Genomic DNA, 24,987 nt, shown 5'->3' with positions numbered 1-24,987 from the left:
AAGGAGGGAGTTACCCACTATCGCAAGCGAAGGCTCCTCTGAGAAAGCCAGGAAAGCCGACCCAGGCATATTCCAGCCCCGGGTTGGCCAGAGTGGCTCCGTCGCTCAAATCCTTCCCTCCCTCGGCTAGGCTGCGCCTCCAAGAAACAGGATCAATACTGATCCCAGGCAGGGTCGCCCCTTCCCGCCTCCAGACTCCCGGGCAGTCACCCGACACCGAGGGTCCAGCTTTCTGCCCTTACGCTTCCGTTGGCTTCGTTCAAACAGGCCGCTTTTGGCGACACCCAATCAGAATACTCGATCTTAGGCCACTGCCCAATGACCGCGTGGAATAGGGGGGAAAAGGGCGTGAAGCCCAATCGCAGCGCCATCACACTTGAGGGCAAAGAGGTTAGGCAAGGCGGCATGGCGCTCCGGTCAATAAAATCGATAGCTGGAAGCTGCCTGTGTTTCAGGCAAAGGCGGTGCAGTAGCGGCGCCGCCATTTTCCCCGAAGGCATCTTCCGGTGCCTCTCACCCAAGTTCGGGCTAGAGTTTCCTGAATAACAGCGAAAGGTTTCCGTTAGCCCCGGTGGCGGCCGATTCCTGTTCCCTCCTGGTCTCCCCAGGCACGCTCCGCCCGGGTCCGGCTTGGGCTCCCAAATCCCGGGGCCCGCCAGCGCCCAGCGGCCAAGGCCGGGACCGGGAAAGCCGTGGCGCCGGCTTGTCTGGTCCAATGGCGCGGCCTTCGGCTCCGCTCCCCGCGCGGGGACCAGGAGAGGCCGGACCCGGCCGGAGAAGGGGAAGGAGGCCGAGGGCGGTGAAGTTCGGGGACGTGGCCGTGTACTTCTCCCCGGAGGAGTGGGAGTGTCTGCGGCCCGCGCAGAGGGCCCTGTACCGGGACGTGATGCAGGAGACCTACGGCCACCTGGGCGCGCTCGGTGAGGCCCGCCCCAATCCGCTTCCGCGGGACCCGAAGGGATGGAGGAACTGGGGGGTGGGAGTCCAGAGTGTCCAGTGTCCTGGCCTGCGAAGAGGTTGTGTCGGGCGGCAGGACAGGGGCTTGGCAGGAGATGCCACCGGGTAGATAAGTCTACCCAGCGTTATGTACGAGCTGGCCTCTGACTGATTCTCCTTCCCCAGGGTGCGCAGGTCCCAAACCAGCCCTCATCTCCTGGTTGGAACGAAATACCGATGATTGGGAACCGGCTGCTCTGGATCCACAGGAGTGCCCAAGGGGGGTAACAGTCCAAAGAAGTAAGTGAAAAATGCCTCTGGAGGGCTTGCAGCCTCTAATGACAGTCCAGAGTTTCCGTGGCTAGGAGTACCTATGACCCACGCTCCATTTACCGTGTTCGTTTTTACAGCTTCAGGGTTCCTGTCTCTTTCATAGTGTCGAGTTCCTCTACCAAAGATTCACTTGTCAGTTTGTAAATTGACTACCTGGAGTTGTCTGTTGTGTAAATGGATCAGTGAGCTTTTCAAAAGAGCTACGACCCTCCTGCCTCCTTCCCAGGACTCTGTCTCCAGCATGCTTTGAATTGGGCTCTGACTGAGAGAGTCTATACCTCTGAGTTTTCCAGGTTTGGGTTGAAGGAATCTTATGGGGAACAGTGGCCTGGGGTGCAGGGGCCTCTTTTTGCCCTTCTGGCAGAATGACCCCGATCAGTGCAGGAATCTTCAAGTCTCCTCAGGATCAAGCAAGGCTCTTGATTAAGGCCATTCAGGTAGAAGGGCCCCCCAGATCCACCTACAGGGGCAGATGCAACTGTCTTGGCTGGAGTTTCTGTGCCAGATTCTCTAAGAGCAGGGCTATCTTTCTAAGATTCAAATCGGACATGATATTTCCTTGCTTAAAACCTTTCAGTTTTTGTCAAGGCAGGTTGTCAAATGGCTGTCAGTTATATCTAAGACACTTGGGGAACTTGGTGAAAATACAGATTCCTGGACCCCATCCCAGAACTACTCATTTACTCTTATGGATGTCTAGGAACATATACATATTTTAATAGCCTGTTGATTTGGATGTACGTTTGGTTTGGTTCTCACAGTGTGGTCTTCAGACCAGCAGCATCACTCGGAAATGTATTAGAAAATGCAAATTCCTGGGCCCCATCCTAGACATGTTGAATCTAAAACTGGGGGTAGGGCCCAGCAGTCTGTTTCATTAAACCCTACAAATGATTCGGATCACAATAAAATTTGAGAAGCATTGGCTTAAAGGGCCTTATGACCTAGTCAATGCCAAACCATACCTCATTTGTTTCCGCTTCCTGCCTTATACTTACCTCTTCAAAAACTTAAAAAAAAATTTTTTTTAATTTTTATTTTTTAATTTTATTCATTTGTTTATTTTTGGCCACGTTATGTAGCATGCGGGATCTTAGTTCCTGGACCAGGGATCAAACCCGTACCCCCTGCAGTGGAAGCGCTGACATCCAGGGAAGTCCCCAAAACTTGATTGATTGATTGATTGCTGAGTTGGGTCTTTTGCTGCACACAGGCTTTCTCTAGTTGTGGCGAGCGGGGCTACTCTTCCTTGCAGTGCATAGGTTTCTCATTGCGGTGGCTTCTCTCGTTGCAGAGCTGGGGCTCTAGACATGCGGGCTCCAGTAGTTGAGGGTCATGGGCTCTAGAGCGTAGGCTCAGTAGTTGTGGCGCACGGGCTTAGTTGCTCCGCGGCATGTGGGATCTTTCCGGTCCAGGACTCGAATCCGTGTCCCCTAGGATTCTTAACCACTGCGCCACCAGGGAAGCCCCCCAAACCTTTTAAAAGTCAGCTTAATCTACTCCAGGAAACCTTCCCTGATTTCTCCAAGCTGGATTGGGGGTTCCTGTGATACCCTCCGTATTTCCACAGCCGTATGTCACACCTGGTTGGTTGTCTTTGTCACTAACATTCCTTGAAGACGGGCCGAGTCTGTTTTATAACCTGTAACACTATAATAGGAAAGAGTAGGAGCCCAGTGTTTGTTAAATTAATTTCTCCTTTGTGTTCCTGTAGAAACCAGAACCAGAAAGAAGAATGAAGAGAAGGAAGTATTCCCGCCTAAGGAGGCACCCCGAAAGGGGAAGCGAGGCCGCCGGCCCAGCAAACCCCGCCTGATCCCCAGGCAGACATCCGGAGGTCCCATCTGCCCTGACTGTGGTTGTACCTTTCCTGATCACCCGGCCCTGCAGAGCCACAAGTGTGCCCAGAATCTGAAAAAGCCTTACCCTTGCCCAGACTGTGGGCGCCGCTTTTCCTACCCATCCCTGCTGGTCAGTCACCGGCGGGCACACTCTGGGGAGTGTCCCTATGTTTGTGACCAGTGTGGCAAGCGGTTCTCCCAGCGCAAGAACCTCTCCCAGCACCAGGTTATCCACACAGGCGAGAAGCCCTACCATTGTCCTGACTGTGGCCGCTGCTTCCGGAGGAGCAGGTCCTTGGCCAATCACCGGACCACACACACGGGTGAAAAACCCCACCAGTGCCCCAGCTGCGGGCGTCGCTTCGCCTACCCCTCCCTGCTCGCCATCCACCAGCGCACACACACCGGAGAGAAGCCCTACACCTGCCTGGAATGCAACCGGCGCTTCCGCCAGCGCACCGCCCTGGTCATCCACCAGCGCATCCACACGGGCGAGAAGCCCTACCCGTGCCCGGACTGCGAGCGGCGCTTCTCCTCCTCCTCTCGCCTGGTCAGTCACCGGCGGGTGCACTCCGGAGAGCGTCCCTACGCCTGCGAGCACTGCGAGGCCCGCTTCTCCCAGCGTAGCACGCTGCTCCAGCACCAGCTCTTGCACACGGGAGAGAAGCCCTACCCCTGCCCGGACTGCGGACGTGCCTTCCGGCGGAGCGGTTCCCTCGCCATACATCGCAGCACGCACACCGAGGAGAAACTGCACGCATGTGACGACTGTGGCCGCCGCTTCGCCTACCCCTCACTGCTGGCCAGTCACCGGCGCGTCCACTCGGGCGAGCGGCCCTATGCCTGCGACCTGTGCTCCAAGCGGTTTGCCCAGTGGAGCCACCTGGCTCAGCACCAGCTCCTGCACACTGGGGAGAAGCCCTTCCCCTGCCTCGAGTGTGGCCGTTGCTTCCGCCAGAGGTGGTCTCTGGCCGTCCACAAGTGTAGCCCCGGGGTCCAGAACTGTAGCCCTAGATCTGCTATAGGGGCGCCTAGCCAGAAAGGCAACGCCCTTTAGAATGGGAAGGACTGTGTAAGTTCATTTCTTTTCGCGGAGGGGCCCAGAAAAGGGAAGGAGCCCCCGGTCATACAGGGCAGAGTCAGAACTAAAACCCAGGTCTCTTGCTACACAGAGCTGAACTTTATTCTACCACGCTGGCTGCCTTAATACGTATGTCTAGAACAGACAGTCCCAGTAGGAGAAGTGACAATATTTGGTTAAAGTTTTCCAACCTACCCTATCCTAAAAGAATTTCTGTGTGTGGATATCGGGCTAAAAGTTCTCCCCATCTAGTTTACAGGCTTTGTGTTTTCTAGTTCGTGCATGCAGGGATTACCTGTCCCTTTGCATGCAGTCAGGAGGATCCCATTTATGGGGAGCAAGATCTCCTCTGCCTCTTCCTCCATGCCAGGTTTAGACAAATGTGGTTTAGCCCCCTTTTAACGATATTCCTGCCAAGTGGTCTTCTACCCTTTAAAACCTCCCTTGACAGGGAGCTCACTACCTCACAAGGCAGGTCATTTCACTGTGGAACAGCTCTGACAATTAGAAGGCCCTTAAGAACAACATTCTCCTTCCCTGGAAGCCTTGCCCAGAATATGTTTAAAACTTGATCTACATGGCAGCCCTTCAGAAAACTTAACCACAAATACTCTGCCCCCATGTTTTCAGGTTAATTAGCATTAATTTGGTCAGTCATTCCTTAAAGATAGGTTTTCAAGTCCCACCCATGATCTCTCCCCAAACAGGTGCTGGTTTTTCAATGTCCTTTTTAAAGGATCATACAAAGTAAGCCAGCATCACAGTATACACTATACCTCCTTGGTCTATACTTGTTTTAACAGCTCTAGATTGCATTGGATTTGGGGGTGGTAGCAGTGTACCAGGAATTTATTGGGTTTCAGACACCTAAATACCTAAGCTTTTTCTTTTGTTCTAAAACCACATGCTGTGAAGTAAGTCGTCTGCATCCTGTGTTTGGGAGGTTGGTCCAAGATGGGTCTGGGACATAAGCACAGTGAGCTTTGGGAGATTAATTTTAAGGAAAAACGGGAGCTGTGGTCTAGGCAGCAAGAAGTAGAACCAGGACCAGCTTGTTGTACTTTATCTGGTGGATTTGCATTAGTTCCAGGCAGCCAGTAGCTGGAACTGGATCTCACTCCTCCCAGAGTCTCATCACAATCAGGAGACGCTAGAACAGAACCTTCCATGAGTCCTCTGTGAACATTTTTCATGAAATGAAGTGAGGCCATTCAAGGAGGTTAAAGAGTTAGGTAACTGAATACAAAGCAGGAAGAGTCCGTAGTCATCAAGTTGTGTTCATGCCCTGCCTGCCTCATATAAGCTCCAGACAGCAGCAGCAGCAGCAGCAATGTGTTTTAATTTTGATATGCCTCCATGGCACCCATTCCTAAGTACATGTGCAGTAAAGCTTTACTGAATTAAGTAAACAAGGCCTACCACTTTGCCTTGGGTAGCTGTACCAAATTGGAATTTCCAAACATGACATATCTCATATTCCAACAGCTGGTGTGGGTCATCCTCCTACCCCCGTTGCTTCTTCCCTCAGTCTGCCTGATAATCAGCCCCAGGGGGGTGTAGCTGGGGCACACGGTATTTGTAAGTACCTGTTCTGGTATTTATCAAGTTGCATTGTAACTGTTTGTTTCTCTTTGGATTGATGGGCTACCCCAAAAGCAGGGGTCATACCAGATTGGGTTTCATTAAAACGTCTGATGAATGATTATGTTCTGTGTGGAATTACTGTTTATAAAATGTAAATCTAGTTCCTTGACTAAGTAGACATTTTTACAGTTCTGATGGAAACCTGCCCTTTCCTAGCAGAAACCTATTAGAATTCTGCCTAGCCTCCTGTTTTAGAACTGCCTCTTTTCCCTACGTCTGTCATCAGGCTGACCTAACTACTTCCTTACCTAGGAATTTTAGAAATTTCTTTGGGCCTGGATTGTAACTCATAAACTTGGGAGCCGTTGGTAGGCAAGTCCCAGTATGTGCTCTGTGGAGGGCTGAGATGACAGACAAGTTCTTAGGTTTCCTAATGCACTTCAGTCCCAGGATCCCTTTGACAATTAACTGTAGTCAGTGGGAGATCCCAGTATTCTTCCAAGTAATTCTCCTTTCTGCTTCAGGTAGTTTAAGCTGAGTTTCTGTTATTTGCAACCAAAAGAATTAACTAATCCACAGCCCCAATAGAGGTATATCTCCCATCTGTCTTCATGCCTATATGTGAGCTATGAAGAAAAAAAAAAAATCACAGTGCTGCTGAGAGGGGCCAGCCTTTCAACTCCATCCTCAGCTGAACCTTCAACATTGTTTATGCCTTTTGTTTTTTTTGTTTATGTCTTTTATAGCCCCGAACCAGTGACTGCCTTCCCCTTCACCAAGAAAACACAGAACGTCAAATAGGAACTCCCTTAACATTCCACTCCCTGCTGTGACTCCATATCTACCAGTGTGACCACTCGTAATTGCTTCCCCACCTCATGGGAAGTCCCTCATATGCAGAGCTTGTCAGTATAGGTGTGCCTGGATTTCATCTACTTAGGCCATCTCAGGGACTTTGCTCCATCTATTATTCTCTCTTATGGTTTCAGAGTCCCTCTCTTGCCTAGAATATATACATGCCAACCTATAAACATGGTAAAATCTGTCTTTGAAAGCAAAGAAATTTCCCTTTGGCTTCTGTCCCCATCTCCTATTTTCAGCTAAGTTTTTAAAAACAACAGTAGCCTGCATTCACTACACCCACTCTGTTTATTCTTTGGCCTACTGCAGTAATATTCTAGCTATTTTGTTGAGCATTTATGATGTGCCATGTACCGTGGCATTAAGCATTTTATATACATGCCAATCTATAGTTGATATGAGAACCCCATAAAGTCAGTGTTAGGAGATGCTCCTCCATGGGTCTCTCATGTTGCTACACATCTTGCTGAGTATGCCAAAAACCACAAGGCTCTGCCCTCAGCAAATTCTCAGACTTGAGCCAATTCCAGACCTAGAGCCCCTTGAATAAGTGAAGGCTGGGTCCCCTTCATGAAGGACCATGTTACATTGGCAAAACACTGTAAAACTTCTTCCTACCCTTTTCCAAATGTACCTACAGCCATCTACCAGGGTGGCTGGGCATAGGAGAAGGGAAGTAACTAGAGTTTTCAGGGATTCTAATTCTTAGAGATCCAAATGAGAGAAATGTATTAAATAAGACAAAATAAAATGTTCTTTCAGAAATACACCCTTGTATTTATGATCAACTGATTTGCAACAAAGGTGCTAAGACACTGCAAGGAAATAAAGTCTTTTCAACAAGTGGTGCTGGGACATGAAAAAGAATGAAGTTGGCAGACTTCCCTGGTGGTCCAGTCTGAACCTGGCTTAAGAATCTGCCTGCCAGTGCAGGGGGCATGGGTTTGATCCCTGCTTGGGGAACTAAGATCTCACATGCCGTGTGCCGCCCCCCCCCAAAAAAAAGTAAAATAACTCAGGAAGAACATAAGAAACTGGTAACAGAAGTTGCCTCTAGGGAGGGGAAAGGGACTAGAGGAGAGACTTTTTGTAAAAAATTGAAGCATAATACACAAGTTCACATATCACAAGTGTATGGCTCAATTTTCACAAACTGAACACATCTGAGTAACCAGCACCTAGAACAGGAATCAGAATCTCACCAGCACCCTAGAAGCAAAAAAGGTAACCCTCTATCCCAATTCTTAATAGCATGCATTAGTTTTGCCCGTTTTTATACTTTATATGCATAGAATCATGTATACTATTTTGTGTCTGGCTTCTTTTGCTCAACATTTGTCTATAAGATTCATCCATATTATGCATGTGGTTGTAGATGATTCATTCTCATTCCTGAATGGTATTCCATTTAGTGAATATCCCACTTTGTTTATTCATTCTACTGTTGTGGATAGTTTCCAGTTTTGAGGTATTGCAACTTGTGTTTCTGTGAGCACGTCTTTCAGTAAACATATGTATTCATTTCTGTTGGGTATACACCTAGGAATGAAATTACTAGGTCACAGGGTATGGCATATTTTCAGCTTTAGTATATACTGCCAGCTTTCCAGAGTGACTGTACCAACTGACACTCCACCAGTAGTATAAGAGTTCAACACTTGTGAAACTTACTTTTGACTATATATTCTTTTGCATTTGGTTATATTATGAAATAAAATGCAGGGACTTCCCTGGTGGCGCAGTGGTTAAGAATCCACCTGCCAATGCAGGGGACATGGGTTCGAGCCCTGGTCCGGGAAGATCCCACGTGCCGTGGAGCAACTAAGCCCGTGCGCCACAACTACTGAGCTTACGCTCTAGAGCCTGTGAGCCACAACTACTGAGCCCGCATGCCGCAACTACTGAAGCCTGCGCTCCTAGAGCCCGTGCTCTGCAATAAGAGAAGCCACCGCAATAAGAAGCCCGCGCACCGCAAGGAAGAGTAGCCCCTGCTCGCCGCAACTAGAGAAAGGCCGCGCGCAGCAGCGAAGACCCAACGCAGCCAAAAAATAAATAAATAAATTTTTAAAAATTCATGTGAATTTGCATTTTCTTTCTTTTTTATTTTTTATATTTATTTTTTAATTTTTTTTTTTTTTTGCGGCACGCAGGCCTCTCACTGTTGTGGCCTCTCCCTTTGTGGAGCACAGGCTCCGGATGCGCAGGCTCAGTGGCCATGGCTCACGGGCCCAGCCACTCCGCAGCATGTGGGATCTTCCCAGACCGGGGCACGAACCCGTATCCCCTGCATCGGCAGGCGGACTCTCAACCACTGTGCCACCAGGGAAGCCCTTCCTTATTTTAAAAAAAAATTTATTTATTTATTTTTTGGCTGCTCGTGGCCTTTCTCTAGTTGCAGCGAGCAGGGGCTACTATTCCTTGTGGTGCACAGGCTTCTCATTGCAGTGGCTTCTCTTGTTGCGGAGCACGGGCTCTAGGCACGCGGGCTTCAGTAGTTGTGGCCCATGGGCTCTAGAGCACAGGCTCACTAGTTGCAGTGCACGGGCTTAGTTGCTCCGCGGCATGTGGGAACACTGCGCCACCAGGGAAGCCCCACGTAAATTTTAAAGGTAGATTTTCAAAGTGCTTTCACTGTGGGGATGGAGAGCTTTTTGTTACATCTCTAGAACTTTCCTTCTTTGATTTTTATGAATATTTTGTTGGAAAAGTTTGAAAACGGTCTTTAACTTTTGACATTTTAATTATGTGTCTTTGGTGTGGGTCTCTTTGGGTACATCTTTTTTGGGACTCAGTGCTTCCTGGACTTGGTTGTCTGGTTCCTTTACCAGGTTAAGGAACTTTTCAGCCATTATTTCTTCAAATAGGTTTTCTGTCCCCTTCTCTCTCTCCTCCTTCTGGGACCCTACAATGCAAATGTTAGTCTGCTTGATGTCCTCTCAGTGGCCCCTTAAACTATCTTCATTTTTGTTTTGTTTTCTTTTCTTTCATAATTGAGATTTTATTCATTGTTTTGAGGATCAGTACACAGGCATTTCAATTTGTACACAATTCTTTTTTAAAAAATAAATTTATTTTATTTATTTTTGGCTGTGTTGAGTCTTCATTGATGTGCACGGGCTTTCTCCAGTTGCGGCGAGCAGGGGCTACTCTTCGTTGCAGTGCACAGGCTTCTTATTGCAGACGCTTCCCTCATTGTGGAGCACGGGCTCCAGGCGTGCAGGCTTCAGTAGTTGCGGCACGTGGGCTCAGTAGTTGTGGCTCATGGGCTCTAGAGCACAGGCTCAGTAGTTGTGGTGCATGGGCTTAGTTGCTCTGCAGCATGTGGGATCTTCCCAGACCAGGGCTTGAACCCGTGTCCCCTGCATTGGCAGACGGATTCTCAACCATTGTGCCACCAGGGAAGCTCTGTACACAATGCTTAACATACATACCAAAAACCTAAAAAATTATGTAGTTGTGCCACGGAGTGGCTGGGCCCATGAGCCATGGCCACTGAGCCTGCACGTCCGGAGCCTGTGCTCCGCAATGGCAGAGGCCACAACAGTGAGAGGCCCGCGTACCACAAAAAAAAAAAAAAAAAAATGTAGTTGTGATTCTTTTTTTTTTTTTGGCTGCACTGCGCAGCTTGTGGGATCTTAGTTCCCCAGCCATGGATCAAACCTGTGCCCCCTACAGTGGAAGGACAGTCCTAACTGACTGGACAGCCAGGAAATTCCCATGATTCTTTTCTTTTCTTTTCTTTTTAAAAATTTATTAATTTACTTAGGCTGTGCCAGGGCTTAGTTGTGACATGTGGGATCTTTTTATATTTTTAAATTAATTAATTAATTTATTTATTTTTGGCTGTGTTGGGTCTTCGTTTCTGTGCGAGGGCTTTCTCTAGTTGTGGCAAGCGGGGGCCACTCTTCATCGCGGTGTGTGGGCCTCTCACCATTGCGGCCTCTCTTGTTGCAGAGCAAAGGCTCCAGACGCACAGGCTCAGTAGTTGTGGATCACAGGCCTAATTGCTCCGCGGCATGTGGGATCCTCCCAGACCAGGGCTTGAACCCGTGTCCCCTGCATTAGCAGGCAGATTCTCAACCACTGTGCCAGCAGGGAAGCTGGACATGTGGGATCTTTAGTTGCGGCATGAGGGCTTCTTAGTTGAGGCATGTGGACTCTTAGTTGTGGCATGAGGACTTCTTAGTTGTGGCATGTATGCAGGATCTAGTTCCCGCACCAGGAATCGAACCCAGGCCCCCTGCATTGGGAGCGCAGTCTTACCCACTGGACCACCAGGGAAGTCCCCCATGATTCTTTTCTAAATAGTTATTCCAGTGCCTTTCCAGCTTCAAATTTGGAGGCAAATTTTCCTTAACAGGGTATCAAGTACCCATATCTTCAAATGTTGATATGCTGTTATGTCCTAAGTCCCACTAATTCACAATTTAATATCGTATACACTACATACTCAAGTTTTCAATCATTCACAGCACATTAACAAAGTTATTAGGAAAACTGGACTACCAGGACCAAAGATGTTACAGAGTGCACAAAATTCTGACCAGGAAAGCCAAGATCAAGGAGTGGTTTGCTTTAGGAAACAATTCTACCAAACACAACAAGGGAAGAGAAGTAATTTAAAGTGTTCAAGGGAACTCTCTGGTGGTCCAGTGGTAAATAATCCGCCTTCCAACGCAGGGGATGCGGGTTCGATCCCTGGTCGGGGAACTAAGATCCCACATGCCATGGGGCAAATAAACCCGCATGCCACAACTACTGAGCTCTTGTGCCTCAACTAGAGAGCCTGCGTGCCGCAAACTACAGGGCCCAAGTGCCCTGGAGCCCACCCTCCACAACTAGAGAGAAAACCCACATGCCACAACTAGAGAGAAGCCCAAGTAGACTGCACGCTGTAACGAGAAAAGATCCTGCATGCCTCAACAAAGATCCCATGTGCCGCAACTAAACCCAACGCAGCCAATAAAAAAAATAGAAAATAAATAAATAAAATAAAATAAATAGTTTTAAAAATAAAGTGTTCAAGACATTAAATGTACAACTGACTCCAAATTGCCATTTAGTATGCTTTGTATTATAGGATAGAAAAGCTACCCCATCTATGGAATGTTAAGCTGACACCCAAGACAATCAGAACCTCCCATATTCAATATCCCACTACTTTCTGGTTGTACTAAAAAATAAACAACCAGCAAATGACTTCACCTCTTAAAAAAAAGAATTTACAGCAGTAACATGGATGGACCTACAGACTATCATACTGAATGAAGTAAATCAGACAAAGAAACACAAATATCATATGATAGCACTTATATATGGAATCTAAAAAAATGGTACAAATGAACTTATTTACAAAACAGAAATAGAGTCACAGATGTAGAAAACAAACTTATGGTTACCACGGGGAATAAGGGGGAGGGATAAACTGGGAGATTGGGATGGCCATATACACACTATTATATATAAAATAGGTAACTAATAAGGACCTACTGTATAGCACAGGGAACTCTACTCAATACTCTGTAATGGCCTGTATGGGAAAAGGATCTAAAAAAGAGTAAACAGGGACTTCCTTGGTGTGCCAGCCAGACTAACAAGAGCCTTCTCGAAGCTGGGCTGCCTGGCTGCCGCCACTCTCCCCTGCACTGGAGCTGCTGGGACCCACGATGGGGACCCTATTCTTGTTTTTTGGGGATTCCTCTTATTTTAAAAAAAAAAAAAAAAAAAATTATTTATTTATTTATTTGGCTGCTCCGGGTCTTAGTTGCAACACGCAGGATCTAGCTCCCTGACCAGCGATCGAACCTGGGCCCCCTACATTGGGAACACAGAGTCTTAACCAGGGAAGTCCCTGTTTTTGCTGTTCTGATCGGGCACCTTCCATTTGTCTTCCAGATCACTGGTCTGTTTTGGTTTTTTTGCATTCTCTGATTTCCTGCTGCTTTCCACTAGTGTATTTTTCATTCCAGTTAATAAACTCAAAAGTTCTAAATCTTTGTTTTTCATATCTTTTAGCCCTTTGATAATTTCCTCACAGATTACCTCTCTGGATTCATCCACTTTTCTCCTGACTGAGTTCGATGAGCATTTTTATGACTGTTACTTTGAATTGTTTATCTGATAAACTGCTTGTCTCCACTTTGTTTAGTTCTTTTTCTGAGGTTTTGTCTTGTTCTTCCCTTCTGAAGATATTCTGTAGTTTCTTCATTTTGCCTAACCCTCTGTGTTCATTTCTACGTAAATCAGCTTCATCTCCCAGTCTTGAAAGAGTGGCCTTACGTAGGAGGTGTCCTGTGGGCTCAGTGGTGCAATCGCCCCTGATCAACAGAGCCAGGTACTCCAGGGGTATCCCCTGTGTGGGCTGCATGTGCCCTCCTGTTGCGGTTGGGCAGTAAATGTTGCAGGTGTGCTGGTGGGTGAGGTTGGTCCCCTGGGTCCTCAGGGGAAAGCAGGGGCAGGGCGCGTGGTGTTAGCTAGGCTGATGGAGAGTGATAGAAATAGTGCTCACCAGCACCAGGCCAGCTACGTGGAAAGAACGTAAAAACAAATGACATCTGCCAGTGTTTCCATCCCCAGAGAAAATTCCACCAGATCCCTGCCCCTCCGGTGCATGCCCTGAAATTAGTCAATGAATCTCCTTCTTGTATGACCCAGGCGCTTTTCAAGCTGCTGCTTCTGTGCTAGGACTTGGAGCGAGTGAGTTTCTGCGAGAGTCCTTTAATAATTGAGTCTCTTCCCTTTCTCATGGGCCTCGGGCTCTCCCAGATGTAAGCCCTGCTGGTTTTCAAAGCCAGATGTTATGGGGGCTTGGCTTCCCGGTGCAGGTCTCCCAGGCTGGGGAGCCTGATGTGGGACTTGGACCCCTTGCTCCTCAGGGGGAACCTTTGCGGTTGTGATATCCCTCCTGCTTGTGGGCTGCCCCACGGGAGTGGGGGAGGTTCTCACTAGACCAGGACTCTGCCCTTCCTACCTTTCTCGATGTGGCCTTTTCCTTATATCCTTAGTTGTAGAAAATCTGTTGTGCTAGTCTTTAGGTCAGTTCTCAGAGATAGTTGTTCTATACGTAGTTGTAGTTTTGGTGTGTCCTGGAAGGAGGTGAGCTCAGGGTCTTCCTACTCCACCATCTTGATCCATAATTGAAAAAAATCTTAAGAGATGATCTGACTCATTCCTCAGTGTTATTATTCATTTATGAGCTGTAATTTGAACACAGGTTTTCTGACTGAGGCAGGGTCCAGATAGAGTTATAAGTACAATAACAACTATAAGCTCCTATTTATTGAGTACTTTGTGCAAGGCGCTACCCTAAGCACTTAGCTGAAGCTAAGTTCAACCGAAACGGGAGCCAGAAGATGACTCTGAATCCGGCTCTGCTGCCCCGTGAGCTGTCACCTGGCCCGTCACTCAGTTTCAGCGTCTGTAAAAGGGGAGACATCTGTGACCTTGGAGCACGGGCCAGATCAAATACTGGGTAGGAACTCATTTCCACAGCCCACGGGGCTAGCCCTGCCCGAGTACTAGAGCTCACTCCCTTACCTCCAGAACCCGCCTCAGTCTTGCCCTTGGGGTTTTACTCACCTCCAAGCCCCGGACCTGCCCATAACAGGTCTCACGAGAGTAGCAGAAATGAGTACCTTTACTCCGCTAGAACCTCTCTCTTAGATGCCAGACCCAGAAAAGCCAGATCAAGAGAAATCCTGCACCGCCGGCCACCTTCGGATCTGCAGCTACTTCACTCTCGGCCTTTCAAACAGACCGCTCAGGAAAGACCAATCAGAGCCTTCCTTCTTCCCCTAGCGACCGGCGCTGTCCAATCAACGCACGCTATCTCTCCACGGTTAGGCCGTGGAGTCCAACCCCCCTTCCGGTTTGCCCTTGGCATGGAAGGGCAGATAAGAAAGGCGGGGGATGTTGAGGCCGGAGGGGCACCATCTTAGTTAAGGGCAGAACTGTGGGCCTTCAGGACTTTTTCCAAGGAAGGGCGGAAACAGGTAATTGCGTTTCCACATTTTCCGGAAGCCTCTCTGCGAAGCATAGAAGGGTTTCCCATCGCGCCGCCCCCGGTCCGCTTCCCGGTGGCGGATGCGCCAGGGGAGGTCGGGACCGGGCGGACGAGGGAAAGCAGCCCAGGGGCCGTGAGGTTCGTCGGATGTGGCCGTGTACTTCTCCCCGGAGGAGTGGGGGTGTCTGCGGCCCGCGCAGAAGGCCCTGAACCGGGACGTGACGCGGAAGACCTATGGCTTTCTGGGCGCGCTCGGTGAGGCCCGGCGGCCCAACCAGGACGCAGTAATCTGTGGGAAGCGGGGACTGATGCGCCCAGGGGCGATGGGCTGGAAGTGTGGAGCACCGAGCAAACGCCCTCAGTTCTCTTCTCAGGTTCTCAGCTGAGCCCAGTGTTTTCCTTTGTGAAGATTTTCAGGCCCCCAAACCCGCTTTTATCTTTTAGTTGGAAAGAGAGGTGGAGGCGTGGATCCCAGAGGCCCAGGATCCAGGTCTCTGCAGCTGTGAGCAGAAACGAGGGAAAGGTCCTTCACTTCAAACCCCAGGTCGTGACCTTTGAGAACCTCTTCCCCCACTCGGAGCCTCAGCACACACTGCCCATTCCAGAGCCCCTCCGTGTCTCCCTGCACCTGATCTGCAGAAAGGGCTCAACAGAACAGCTGAATTGAGACTGGTAGCACTTTTGGGGCTGCGTTGCCACCATCTCTTAGGAAGGCACGTTCCAGTTCCAGTTCTGGTTCTGATGCACCTTCAGACACCCGCGACTAGTGTTCAGTTCTCGGGCTGAGGCTCCTGGTCCCTCTTCCAAGTCCCACTTGAGGTTACTTCACTGAAAACCATTCACCTAACTGGCTTTTCTTTCTGGATTATTCTCTCCCTTAGTGCATTCTGCTTTCTGGACTATCTCTCCCGCTTCTCAGAGACGGAGTACCCTAGATGCAAGAGCCTATTAAAGGAGCTTGTGCTCCCTGGAATAGAGGGCACGCTTTGGGCTTGTCCGCACTGGGAAAGCTTATCCAAGGATTCTGTCTTTTAGCCAGAGCAGGTCAAGTAGCTAGCAAGGACACACGTAGTGTCAAGCCTCTGTTGGCATTGTTTGGTCTTGAAGACTTAGAGGTGGTCGTAAAGAGGACAGTGGCTTCAGGTGAGGAACTCTCCTGCCCCACACTTGCTCTGCACGTAGTGCACAAAGGTATCAAACTTAGTGAGGTTAAAGGGTTTTTTCTCCAAACTTTTATGAACTAGTAATTGCAATGTGCTTTTTTCCCCCAGATATTTGCATGTTTCCCGGATTTTGCATCTTTTGAATAAAGATGTATTCTTTGGCCACAGCAACTGGAAATATGCTGGGGAATTTTTTTTTTTTTTTTAAAGAAGGAGTATATTACTTGTGATTACAGTTGAAACCAAGGCATAGTTATCTTCCGTCTTAATTTTTACTGTAATGTTTGTATGTGTCAACAGTTGAGAGGTCTTTCTGACCTATTTAGATTTTCTAGCCCTACTTTATTTATTTATTTTTTTATTTTTTATTTTTTTTTGCTGTACACGGGCCTCTCACCGCTGTGGCCTCTCCCGTTGCGGAGCACAGGCTCCGGACGCGCAGGCGCAGCGGCCATGGCTCACGGGTCCAGCCGCTCTGCGGCATGTGGGATCTTCCCGGACCAGGGCATGAACCCGTGTCCCCTGCATCGGCAGGCGGGTTCTCAACCACTGCGCCACCAGGGAAGCCCTGCTAGCCCTACTTTAGAACAGGAAACTCCTGAAGGAATAAGAGCAAGGAGGTGGGGGGGGGGGGGGACTAAGCATGTCTGCATGTCAGGAGTGGTGCTAGGTGGCTCAAATATCTCTTGACCAAAAGACTGCTTCTCCAAATACCTGGGTTCCAAAGATGATTATTAATGGGAACTGAGGGTTATTTTTACTTCACCACATAACCTCTCCTGAATTGGTAGACCTGGATTGCAGGTTCAGCTCAGTCCCCACTAGCTGTGTGGCCTTAAACATATTATATTATTACATTATTCAGATGTAAACTGACAAGTAAAATTTATGAACTATAATGACCTCCTGCATGTTTCCTGATTTCTCATAATTATCTGATCAAGATTCTTCAACAAACATTTAGTTTGGTGGGCAATAAAACAATTTGAAAGCATCATTTTTGTATTTTTATAATGATTGGAAGGAAAAACATGACACCAGCCACTTATGAGCAGTTTTAGTCCTGAACGTTGCAATCTGATGGTTAACAGCCAAGTTTACTGGACTTAGCTCCATCTTCTTAAGTTTTTTCCATCCCTAGTGCAAGAGAAATGATTTACAACATAGTACCTGAATAAACAAATATTTTTTAGTCCAAGTGAAATACTTTACAGCTTCTCTTTACGTTAAGTTGATTTCCTGTTTTGTTAAATAAATTTATTCATTTATTTTTGGCTGCATTGGGTCTTTGTTGCTGTACACGGGCTTTCTCTAGTTGCAGTGAGCAGGGGCTACTCTTCATTGCAGTGTGCGGGCTTCTCACTGTGGTGGCTTCTCATTGCAGAGCCCGGGCTCTAGGCACGCGGGCTTCAGTAGTTGTGGCACGCGGCTCAGTAGTTGTGGCACACGGGCTTAGTTGCTCTGTGGCATGTGGGATCTTCCCAGACCAGGGCTCGAACCCGTGTGCCCTGCATTGGCAGGCGGATTCTTAACCACTGCGCCACCAGGGAAGCCCCTGGTTCCCTGTTTAAAAGGAGACTTATTTCTGAGGATCTGTTTTTTTCCTTACTCCATTTCTACACTGTTCACACAGTGAAGTACCTCCAGAACTCAAAAAGGTTTAAAATAAGCAAATAATTGTTGAGGCAAAATCAGCAGAAGTTACACTTAAAGCCAGAAAGCATTTCAAGTGAAAAACAGCAAGGACAAGGCCAGAAAATATAAAGACCGAAAAGGCACTAGCATCAGCAAAGAACATTTCTGAACACAAAGGGGAGATTCGGCATGTAGGGCAGGCAGGAAAGCAAGCAAGGAATTGTTCCAAGACCAGACTGTGGGCTGCTGCCAACAGAGACCTGGTAGATATCTGTCTGTTATCTCCAGTGACTGGCCCCACGCTTAGCAACTAGAGTCTGCATCCTGCCTGACTGCAGAAGTATTCCAAAGGTGGGAGTGAAAACATCTAGCACCTGTAGTCAGTCCAGTGCAAGCCATTAAGATGACCCGTCTCAACTCAAAAATAGGAAGACACAGTCTAGGAAGCAGAGGATACAACCCAAGGGCAGGGAGGGAAGACCCTGGATGACAGCTGAGGACCAGTCTGTTTTGGAGAGGGCTGAGGGCCCAAGGAGGGAGATTTCCCAGGGAATAAAAAGGGGGATTTGAGATTTGATGCTCTTGGTAGTTTGCAACAACTTAAAGAAGCAGAGCAGATAACACAAGGAGAAAAGACAATTATAAAATTGAAGAAAAGCAAACAGTTCACAAGAAAGGAAGTACAATAATAGCATATATAGGAAATGTTATTTACAATAATTTATTGCAATGGGCTTCCCTAGTGGTGCAGTGGTTAAGAATCTGCCTGCCAATGCAGGGAACACGGGTTCAAGCTCTGGTCTGGGAAGATGCCCACATGCCACAGAGCAACTAAGCCCGTGCGCCACAACTACTGAACCTGTGCTCTAGAGCCTGCAAACCACAGCTACTGAGGCCACGTGCCACAACTACTGAAGCCTACGCACCTAGAGCCCGTGCTCCGCAACAAAAGAAGCCACCGCAATGAGAAGCCCACGCACCTCAATGAAGAGTAGCCCCTGCTCGCCACAACTAGAGAAAGCCCGCATGCAGCAACAAAGACCCAACACAGCCATAAATAAATTAATTAAATAAGAAAAATAATCTATTGCATTAAGTATGTTGGGAAAAGAGGTCAAGGGAATGGGGCTAGAAATTAAGTATCAAGTATCATAGCAGGATGCCCATAGTGTCTAAAATGAGTATACCAAGAAAAAGCAATTTTTAAAAAAAGTGTATTTTTAAATGAAAGCTCCAGAAAAAATGGCTAAGAGTGAATGAAGTGTATTGAATCAGTTTAGGAAGATGAAAAATTTCCGGAATGGATGGTGGTGATGGTTGCATAACACTGTGAATGTACTTAATACCACTGAACTTAAAAATGGTTAAAATGATTTTTTAAAAGAGGTTAAAATGATAACTTTTGTTATGTATATTTTATCACAATTTTTAAGAAGAGGAATGATGTTCAGATACACATTACAACGTGGATGAACCTTGTAATCATTATGTTAAGTGAAGTAAGCCAAACACAAAAAGATGAGTAACTGTACGAATCCACTTTTATGAGGTACCAAGAATAGTAAATTCCAAGAGAAAAAGTAGATTGGAAGTTACCAAGGGTGGGGAGGGGGCTGGGGGGGGTGGGAGGAAAGGAATGGGGAAGGACTGTTTAACGGGTTCCAGGTTTTCTTTTATGAGGATGAAAATCATGTTTTGGAAAATGACACTGGTGATGGTCGCACAACATTGTGAATGTAATTAATGCTACTGAATGGCAAACTTAAAAATGGTTAAAATTTTATGCCATGTATCACAATAAGAAAGTATGTATTGATTGGAAAGGAAACATTCAGGGGTGATACCAATGTCCTACATCTTGTTTTGGGTGATGGCATACATTTGTCAAAGCTCGACGGATTTCACACTGAAGATCCGTGCATTTTACTGTATGTACAATATAATTCAAATTAATAAAAAATTTAAAGTAGTTGCCTCTAGGGAACAGGGGGAATGAGTAGGGAGGCTGCCTTTTTCATTACAAACCTTTTGTATTACTTTTTTAAAACCACGTACGTTAATTATTTTGAAAAACTTAAAATGTAATTTAAAACTTCTCCATTCCAATTCCAGCCTCACCAAGCACCTTCCTTCGCCGGCGGCTCCAGTCCAGAAAATGAGCGAGCGGAACTGCCGGTGCAAGGAGTCGGGTCGGCTCCGCAGCTGTGCACCCGAGTGTAAACGTGTACCTGATCTCTACCTCGGCTGCCCCCAGGGTTTGGCCAGGTGTGTGCGTCTTCCCGCAGGGGCCGGAGACCGGCTTGCGGATCCCGCTGCCGGGAGGCGCGAAGGAGACCTCCACAAACGCCGAGATCGTTGGTGGGTTCCAGATCCCGCCTACAGAGACTTCCGGGCGAAAACACCCCGCCAGTCCCGCCTCGCGGCACAGCCGCTTCCTGTTGTCGCGGCCAATCACCGGCCGCTGTGCAACGCGTCCAGCGGCAGTGCTGGAAGCCGCGGGCACGTCCATCTTTCCTGATGGCAGAAAAGCTCCCCTCGGCTCCCACCCGTTAAAACTCACCTGCACGGCCATTGTATGTAAGGGCAAGTGGACAATGAGAAGCCACGCCGGCGCCATGTTTGATACTGTCAAGGGACGGCGCCCTTAAGGGCAGCCAGTGACAACTGAAGCCAGGATGTCGCCATATTTTCTGAAGGCACCTTACGGGTCCCTTAACCTGGGTGTGTGTGTCCAAGCTGCCATGAAGTGATTAAACACCGAGGGTGTTTATTTGTCCCCATCAGAATCCCGAATCCCAAACAGCCAACCCTGCTACTTCGGTTCCCTCGGCTGAGTTCGGAGGCCAAGACTGGGCGGGGCCCCGGGCTCGGGAGCCCTTCCTGTGGACGACGAGAGCTGAGGCCAGGCGCGGGGAGCAGGCGGCCGCTGCTCGGGGCTGGAGGCCTCATGGCGCAGCCCCCGGCCCCGCTCCTGGTGCTGAGACCGGGGGAGACCGGGCCTGGTTGCAAGAAGCCTGCGGCCGTGAGCTTCTCGGACGTGGCCGTGTACTTCTCCCTGGAGGAGTGGGGGTGTCTGCGGCCCGCGCAGAGAGCCCTGTACCGGGACGTGATGCGGGAGACCTACGGCCACCTGGGCGCGCTCGGTGAGGCCCCGGGTCAGAGTCCGCCTGCTCCTTCACTGGGGTTCACAAGGGAGATGACATAAGGACCCAGAGGATTGTGAGGCCTAATCCCGCACTATTCTACCAACAACACCAGCCACCTCCCATCCCCAGCGCTTAAGGTACCCTCTCGGGAGTCCTTGCATCCCGCATCCGCTTCTTTCAGGCAGGAGCATTGCAGACCCTGTCCAGGTTGAGCCTAAATTCTGAGGAGGTGACCTCACCCTGACAGGGGGATGCCATCTTCCCAGGGCAGCCTCTCAGGCCAGCACTGTTGATCCCTGTTCTCTCCCAGGATTCCCAGGCCCCAAACCAGCCCTTATCTCTTGGATGGAACAGGAGAGTGAGGCTTGGAACCCCGCCGCCCAGGATCCTGAGGAGGGGGAAAGCCTGGGAGGAGCTCTGAGAGGTGAGGGATGGTCCCAAGTTTCCCCCAACCCCAGTATTCCAGGGCTTCCTGTCTAGCAGTGTTTTCTTTCAGATCGCCACCTCCAGCATTCCTAAAGGAATGAAAGAGTCAACAGATGTTGGATACGGGAGAAGGAAAAGAGACAAACCTGATACAAATTTTTCAGAATTTGGTACAGTAGTCAAGTTGAGACCAGAGTAAGATAATCAGGAGCCCAAGTCTGAGACTCCCTCTGGTAGAAGCGCTGCTCATTCTCGCCTTTTCAGGAACAACTAAAATCCCCTAAGAATGCAAGCAGCTTTAGGTCTGCCTTTCACATTCTCAAACAAGGCAAAGCAGTAATTGGCCAGTAATTGACAACTTGGCTCTTCTCCTTTCACCATCCCTCAGCACGGTGATCTCGAGCAAATATCTTTACTCCTCTGTAAATGTCTTAACCCTGCAAAAAATTGAGAAACCACAATAATAATAGCTACTGCTTATTTATTTATTTATTTTGGCTGCATTGGGTTTTAATTGCTGCATGCGGGCTTTCTCTAGTTGCAGTGAGTGGGGGCTACTTTTCCTTGCGGTCCGTGGGCTTCCCATTGCTGTGGCTTCTCTTGTTGCGGTGCAGGGGCTCTAGGTGTGCAGGCTTCAGTAGCTGGGGCACGTGGGCTCAGTAGTTGCAGCACGCGGGCTCAGTAGTTGCGGTGCGCGGGCTCTAGAGCGTAGGCTTGGAAGTTGTAGTGCACGGGCTTAGTTGCTCCAGCATGTGGGATCTTCCCGGACCAGGGATGGAACCCGTGTCCCCTGCATTGGCAGGCGGATTCTTAACCACTGCGCCACCAGAAAAGTCCTGCTATTGCTTATTGAGCATTTATTGAGCATTTATTAAGTACTTAAGATGCTTTTATTCATTTAATCCTCTCAAAAAACTTGTGAACTAAAGAAACCATTATGATTCCCATTTGACACATGGGGAAGCAAGGCCCAGATAAGTCACTCGTAAGAGATTTGAACCCTGTTTACCATCCTTTAGAGCCTGTGTGTTAATCACTGGGCAGTACTTTTCTGGAATTTCCTTAAGTAAAAGCATCCTATAACCCGAGACAATATAAGCGAATGTGTTTTAAAATGTAACTTGATTCCTGTTTCCTAGGAGATGCCCCAAACAAAAAGGAAGAGGAACCCGAGACAGGGCCAGGAGCCAAAGGATCAAAAAAGACTCCTAGGAAGGAGAGGCCTGAAGAGCTGGTTAAAAACAACCTTGACTCAACCATCAGCAAAACCTCGGCAAGAGCACAGCCACCCAGGAAAGCTGCCTGTGACCAGAGCACAGGTGCACAGCCCCCGGTCCTGGTCCCCAGCGTAGATGCTCAGGCCAGCCAGCGGCGCCATGTATGTGCAGACTGCGGCCGCCGCTTCACCTATCCCTCGCTGCTGGTCAGCCACCGGCGCATGCATTCGGGTGAGCGGCCCTTCCCCTGCCCCGAGTGTGGCATGCGCTTCAAGAGGAAGTTTGCTGTGGAAGCGCATCAGTGGATCCACCGCTCCTGCTCTGGGGGCCGGCGGGGCCGGAGGCCCGGAATCCGGGCTGTGCCTCGGGCCCCGGTCCGAGGTGACCGGGACCCACCGGTGCTGTTCCGGCACTACCCGGACATCTTTGAAGAGTGCGGGTGAGCGGCTCCCGCTGGCTGGGCTTGAGCCTGACCTCAGTGCTAAGGACTAAGTGGGCCCTGAGGGAGGCTCCTGAGTCAGGGATTTGGGACCCAAAATTCATCCCTTGGTTTTCCCTCAAGGATCCCTCTAGTTTCCAAACTTGTAAAAAGAAAAGTGCCTGTAAAGATTCAAAGAGATTAAACTTGACACCTCCTCTCCCTAGTCTTTCTAAAAAAATGAAGAGAGTGAGATGCTGGACTTTTCTTAAAGTGTTATCTCAGTAGCAGGTGCAACCAAGATCATGTGCAAACACTGTCTCCAAAAAAACCCCCGCTGCTTATGTGCAGCAGAGGTAAATGCTATGGGGGACTAAGGCCGAGGAGGAGGCCTCAGATGTAGGGCATGGTCTAGCCCCGGGTAACTGACACCAACAGGAGGCTCAGGCAGTGAAGTGGGTGGAAAGAATACAGAAGCACTGGGTGCAGACTGTCTCTGCAACTTGCCCCCAAGGCATAGCTGCTAAGTCACATGCTTTCCCTGAGCCTTAGCTCCTTCATCTGTAAAATGAGGATCAATAATATCTACCTCAAAGGGTTACTGTGAAGACTGAAATTGTAACAAGATAATATGTATGACATAGTAAATGTGCAATAAACATTTGTTGAAACACAATTGAAAAAGATTGTCGATATTTTACACTTCAGACCATGAAAAGAAGTCTGCTAAGGAGGCAGGGATGGATAGCAACAGCTGTGTTTTCACAGATGAATAAACTGAGGATCAAAGTTTCACCGTTACAAAGCAGCCAAGCTGGAAACTGGCACTGTGCCCACACATATCTACCACTTCCTATGAGCAGTCATCTGGGCAGAACAGGGGTCAGGGGCTCAGGTGAGGGTGAAGTGAGGCAGCCAGTCACCTGTCTGCGGGAGTCTCAGCAGGAAAATGAGAGCCCCGCCAAGGCCAGAGACCTTTGGCAGTCAACATTCAGTGACCATATACTGAGTGGCTTCTGTTGCAGAGACTGCCAGGTGATAAGGGAATCCCAAGATGAGGAAGGCTAATTTCCTTTATTCAGCAAACACTGTCTGAAGACTGGGGTTTTGTGCAGGGTGCCAGGGACACACTGACTCAAGTCCAGTGTTCAAGACAGTGATTTGGGCTGTGATGGAGGAAGTCCAGAGGCACCACTTAACCCATCCTGGTTGGTGATATGCCAGGAAGTGTAGCTTGGAGAAGGAGGTGCTTGTGCCTCCCATAGCATTAAGAGGAATTGGTATGTGGTGAGATTTTCAGGCAGAGGAAGCAGTGAAGGAGCCTTATTTCCTAAAAAGGATAAAAGAGGGATACAGCATGGAGTAAAGTTAAGGGCATGGGTTCTGGAGTCAGACTGTGTGGGTTCAGATCCTAACTCAGTTGCTTTATAGCTCTGCAGTCGTGAGCAAATCACTTCTTGCTCCAAGTTACCTCTCTCTGCCTTAGTTTCTTCATCTATAAAACCTGGATAATAATAGCACCTACCTCATAAGACTGACATAACGATTAAATGAGATAACATAGAACAGTGCCTTGCATATTAGTGTTTAATATACATTGGTTATTGTTATTATTCAAATACAACACAAAATAATATGTGAGGAGGACCAAGAGGAGACTGAGGAAGGTTTTCTGGAGGAGGTGGTTCAAGCTGGCCTTGAAGGATGAGAAAGATTTCAACCAGGATGGGCACGTATAGGGAATGGTTGTCAGTTCCACTTGATTGAAACATAAAGATTGAAAGTAAAGAATAATGGATGACAGATGCAGCCGGATAAGTGGGACCAATCTGGGAGGACCAAAGATCCCAGTGGGGACCTTGAAGTTCACCCTGTAGGCACTGAGGAGCCATAGAAAATCCCCGGGCAGTAGCAAGGCTGTTTGACAGGTCCCATCAGATGTCTTTGCTGGGACTTCCCTGGTGGTCCAGTGGTTAAGAATCCATCTTGCAATGCAGGGGATGCCGGTTGATCCCTGGCCAGGGAACTAAGATCCCGCATGCTGCGGGGCAACTAAGCCCACACGCCACAACTAGAGAGCCTGTGCACCACAAGGAAGAGCCCGCGTGCCGCAACTAAGACCCAATGAAGCCAATAAATAAATAAATATTAAAAAAAAGAAAGATCCTTAAAAAAAGGGGGGGGCCTCCCTGGTGGCGCAGTGGTTGAGAATCTGCCTGCTAATGCAGGGGACACGGGTTTGAGCCCTGGTCTGGGAGGATCCCACATGCCGCGGAGCAACTAGGCCCGTGAGCCACAACTACTGAGCCTGCGCATCTGGAGCCTGTGCTCCGCAACAAGAGAG

General features: G+C 48.7%; 1 protein-coding gene and 1 long non-coding RNA gene across 2 annotated transcripts; both read left to right on the top strand.

Annotated features, from left to right (window-relative positions):
* Positions 1–626: 626 nt before the first annotated feature.
* Positions 627–23,322, top strand: LOC131741618 (zinc finger protein 689). Its single transcript, XM_067013707.1, has 7 exons — positions 627–920; positions 1,123–1,236; positions 2,984–4,164; positions 19,722–20,009; positions 20,159–20,579; positions 20,893–21,006; positions 22,148–23,322. The coding sequence occupies exons 1-7, from the start codon at positions 716–718 to the stop codon at positions 22,666–22,668; spliced, it is 2,844 nt and encodes a 947-aa protein (XP_066869808.1). The 5' UTR covers positions 627–715; the 3' UTR covers positions 22,669–23,322.
* LOC131740450 (uncharacterized) lies at positions 15,704–15,979 on the top strand. The gene is made up of 2 exons (XR_009330928.2): positions 15,704–15,781; positions 15,910–15,979. It is a non-coding gene; the product is annotated as an uncharacterized lncRNA (long non-coding RNA).
* Positions 23,323–24,987: the final 1,665 nt, after the last annotated feature.

The sequence above is a fragment of the Kogia breviceps genome, chromosome 14, assembly GCF_026419965.1.
Source record: "Kogia breviceps isolate mKogBre1 chromosome 14, mKogBre1 haplotype 1, whole genome shotgun sequence".
Classification (NCBI taxonomy): domain Eukaryota; kingdom Metazoa; phylum Chordata; class Mammalia; order Artiodactyla; family Physeteridae; genus Kogia; species Kogia breviceps.
Note: the sequence above shows the minus strand (reverse complement) of the source record. Positions and strands in the feature narration are given on the sequence as shown.

What these genes read in the sequence shown, in the direction of transcription:
- LOC131741618 (XM_067013707.1), top strand. Translation starts at nt 716, where the DNA reads ATGGCGCGGCCTTCGGCTCCGCTCCCCGCGCGGGGACCAGGAGAGGCC. An exon ending in CGGCCACCTGGGCGCGCTCG is followed by an intron (nt 921 to 1,122) that starts GTGAGGCCCGCC and finishes CTCCTTCCCCAG; the next exon opens with GGTGCGCAGGTCCCAAACCA. An exon ending in CGGCCACCTGGGCGCGCTCG is followed by an intron (nt 20,580 to 20,892) that starts GTGAGGCCCCGG and finishes GTTCTCTCCCAG; the next exon opens with GATTCCCAGGCCCCAAACCA.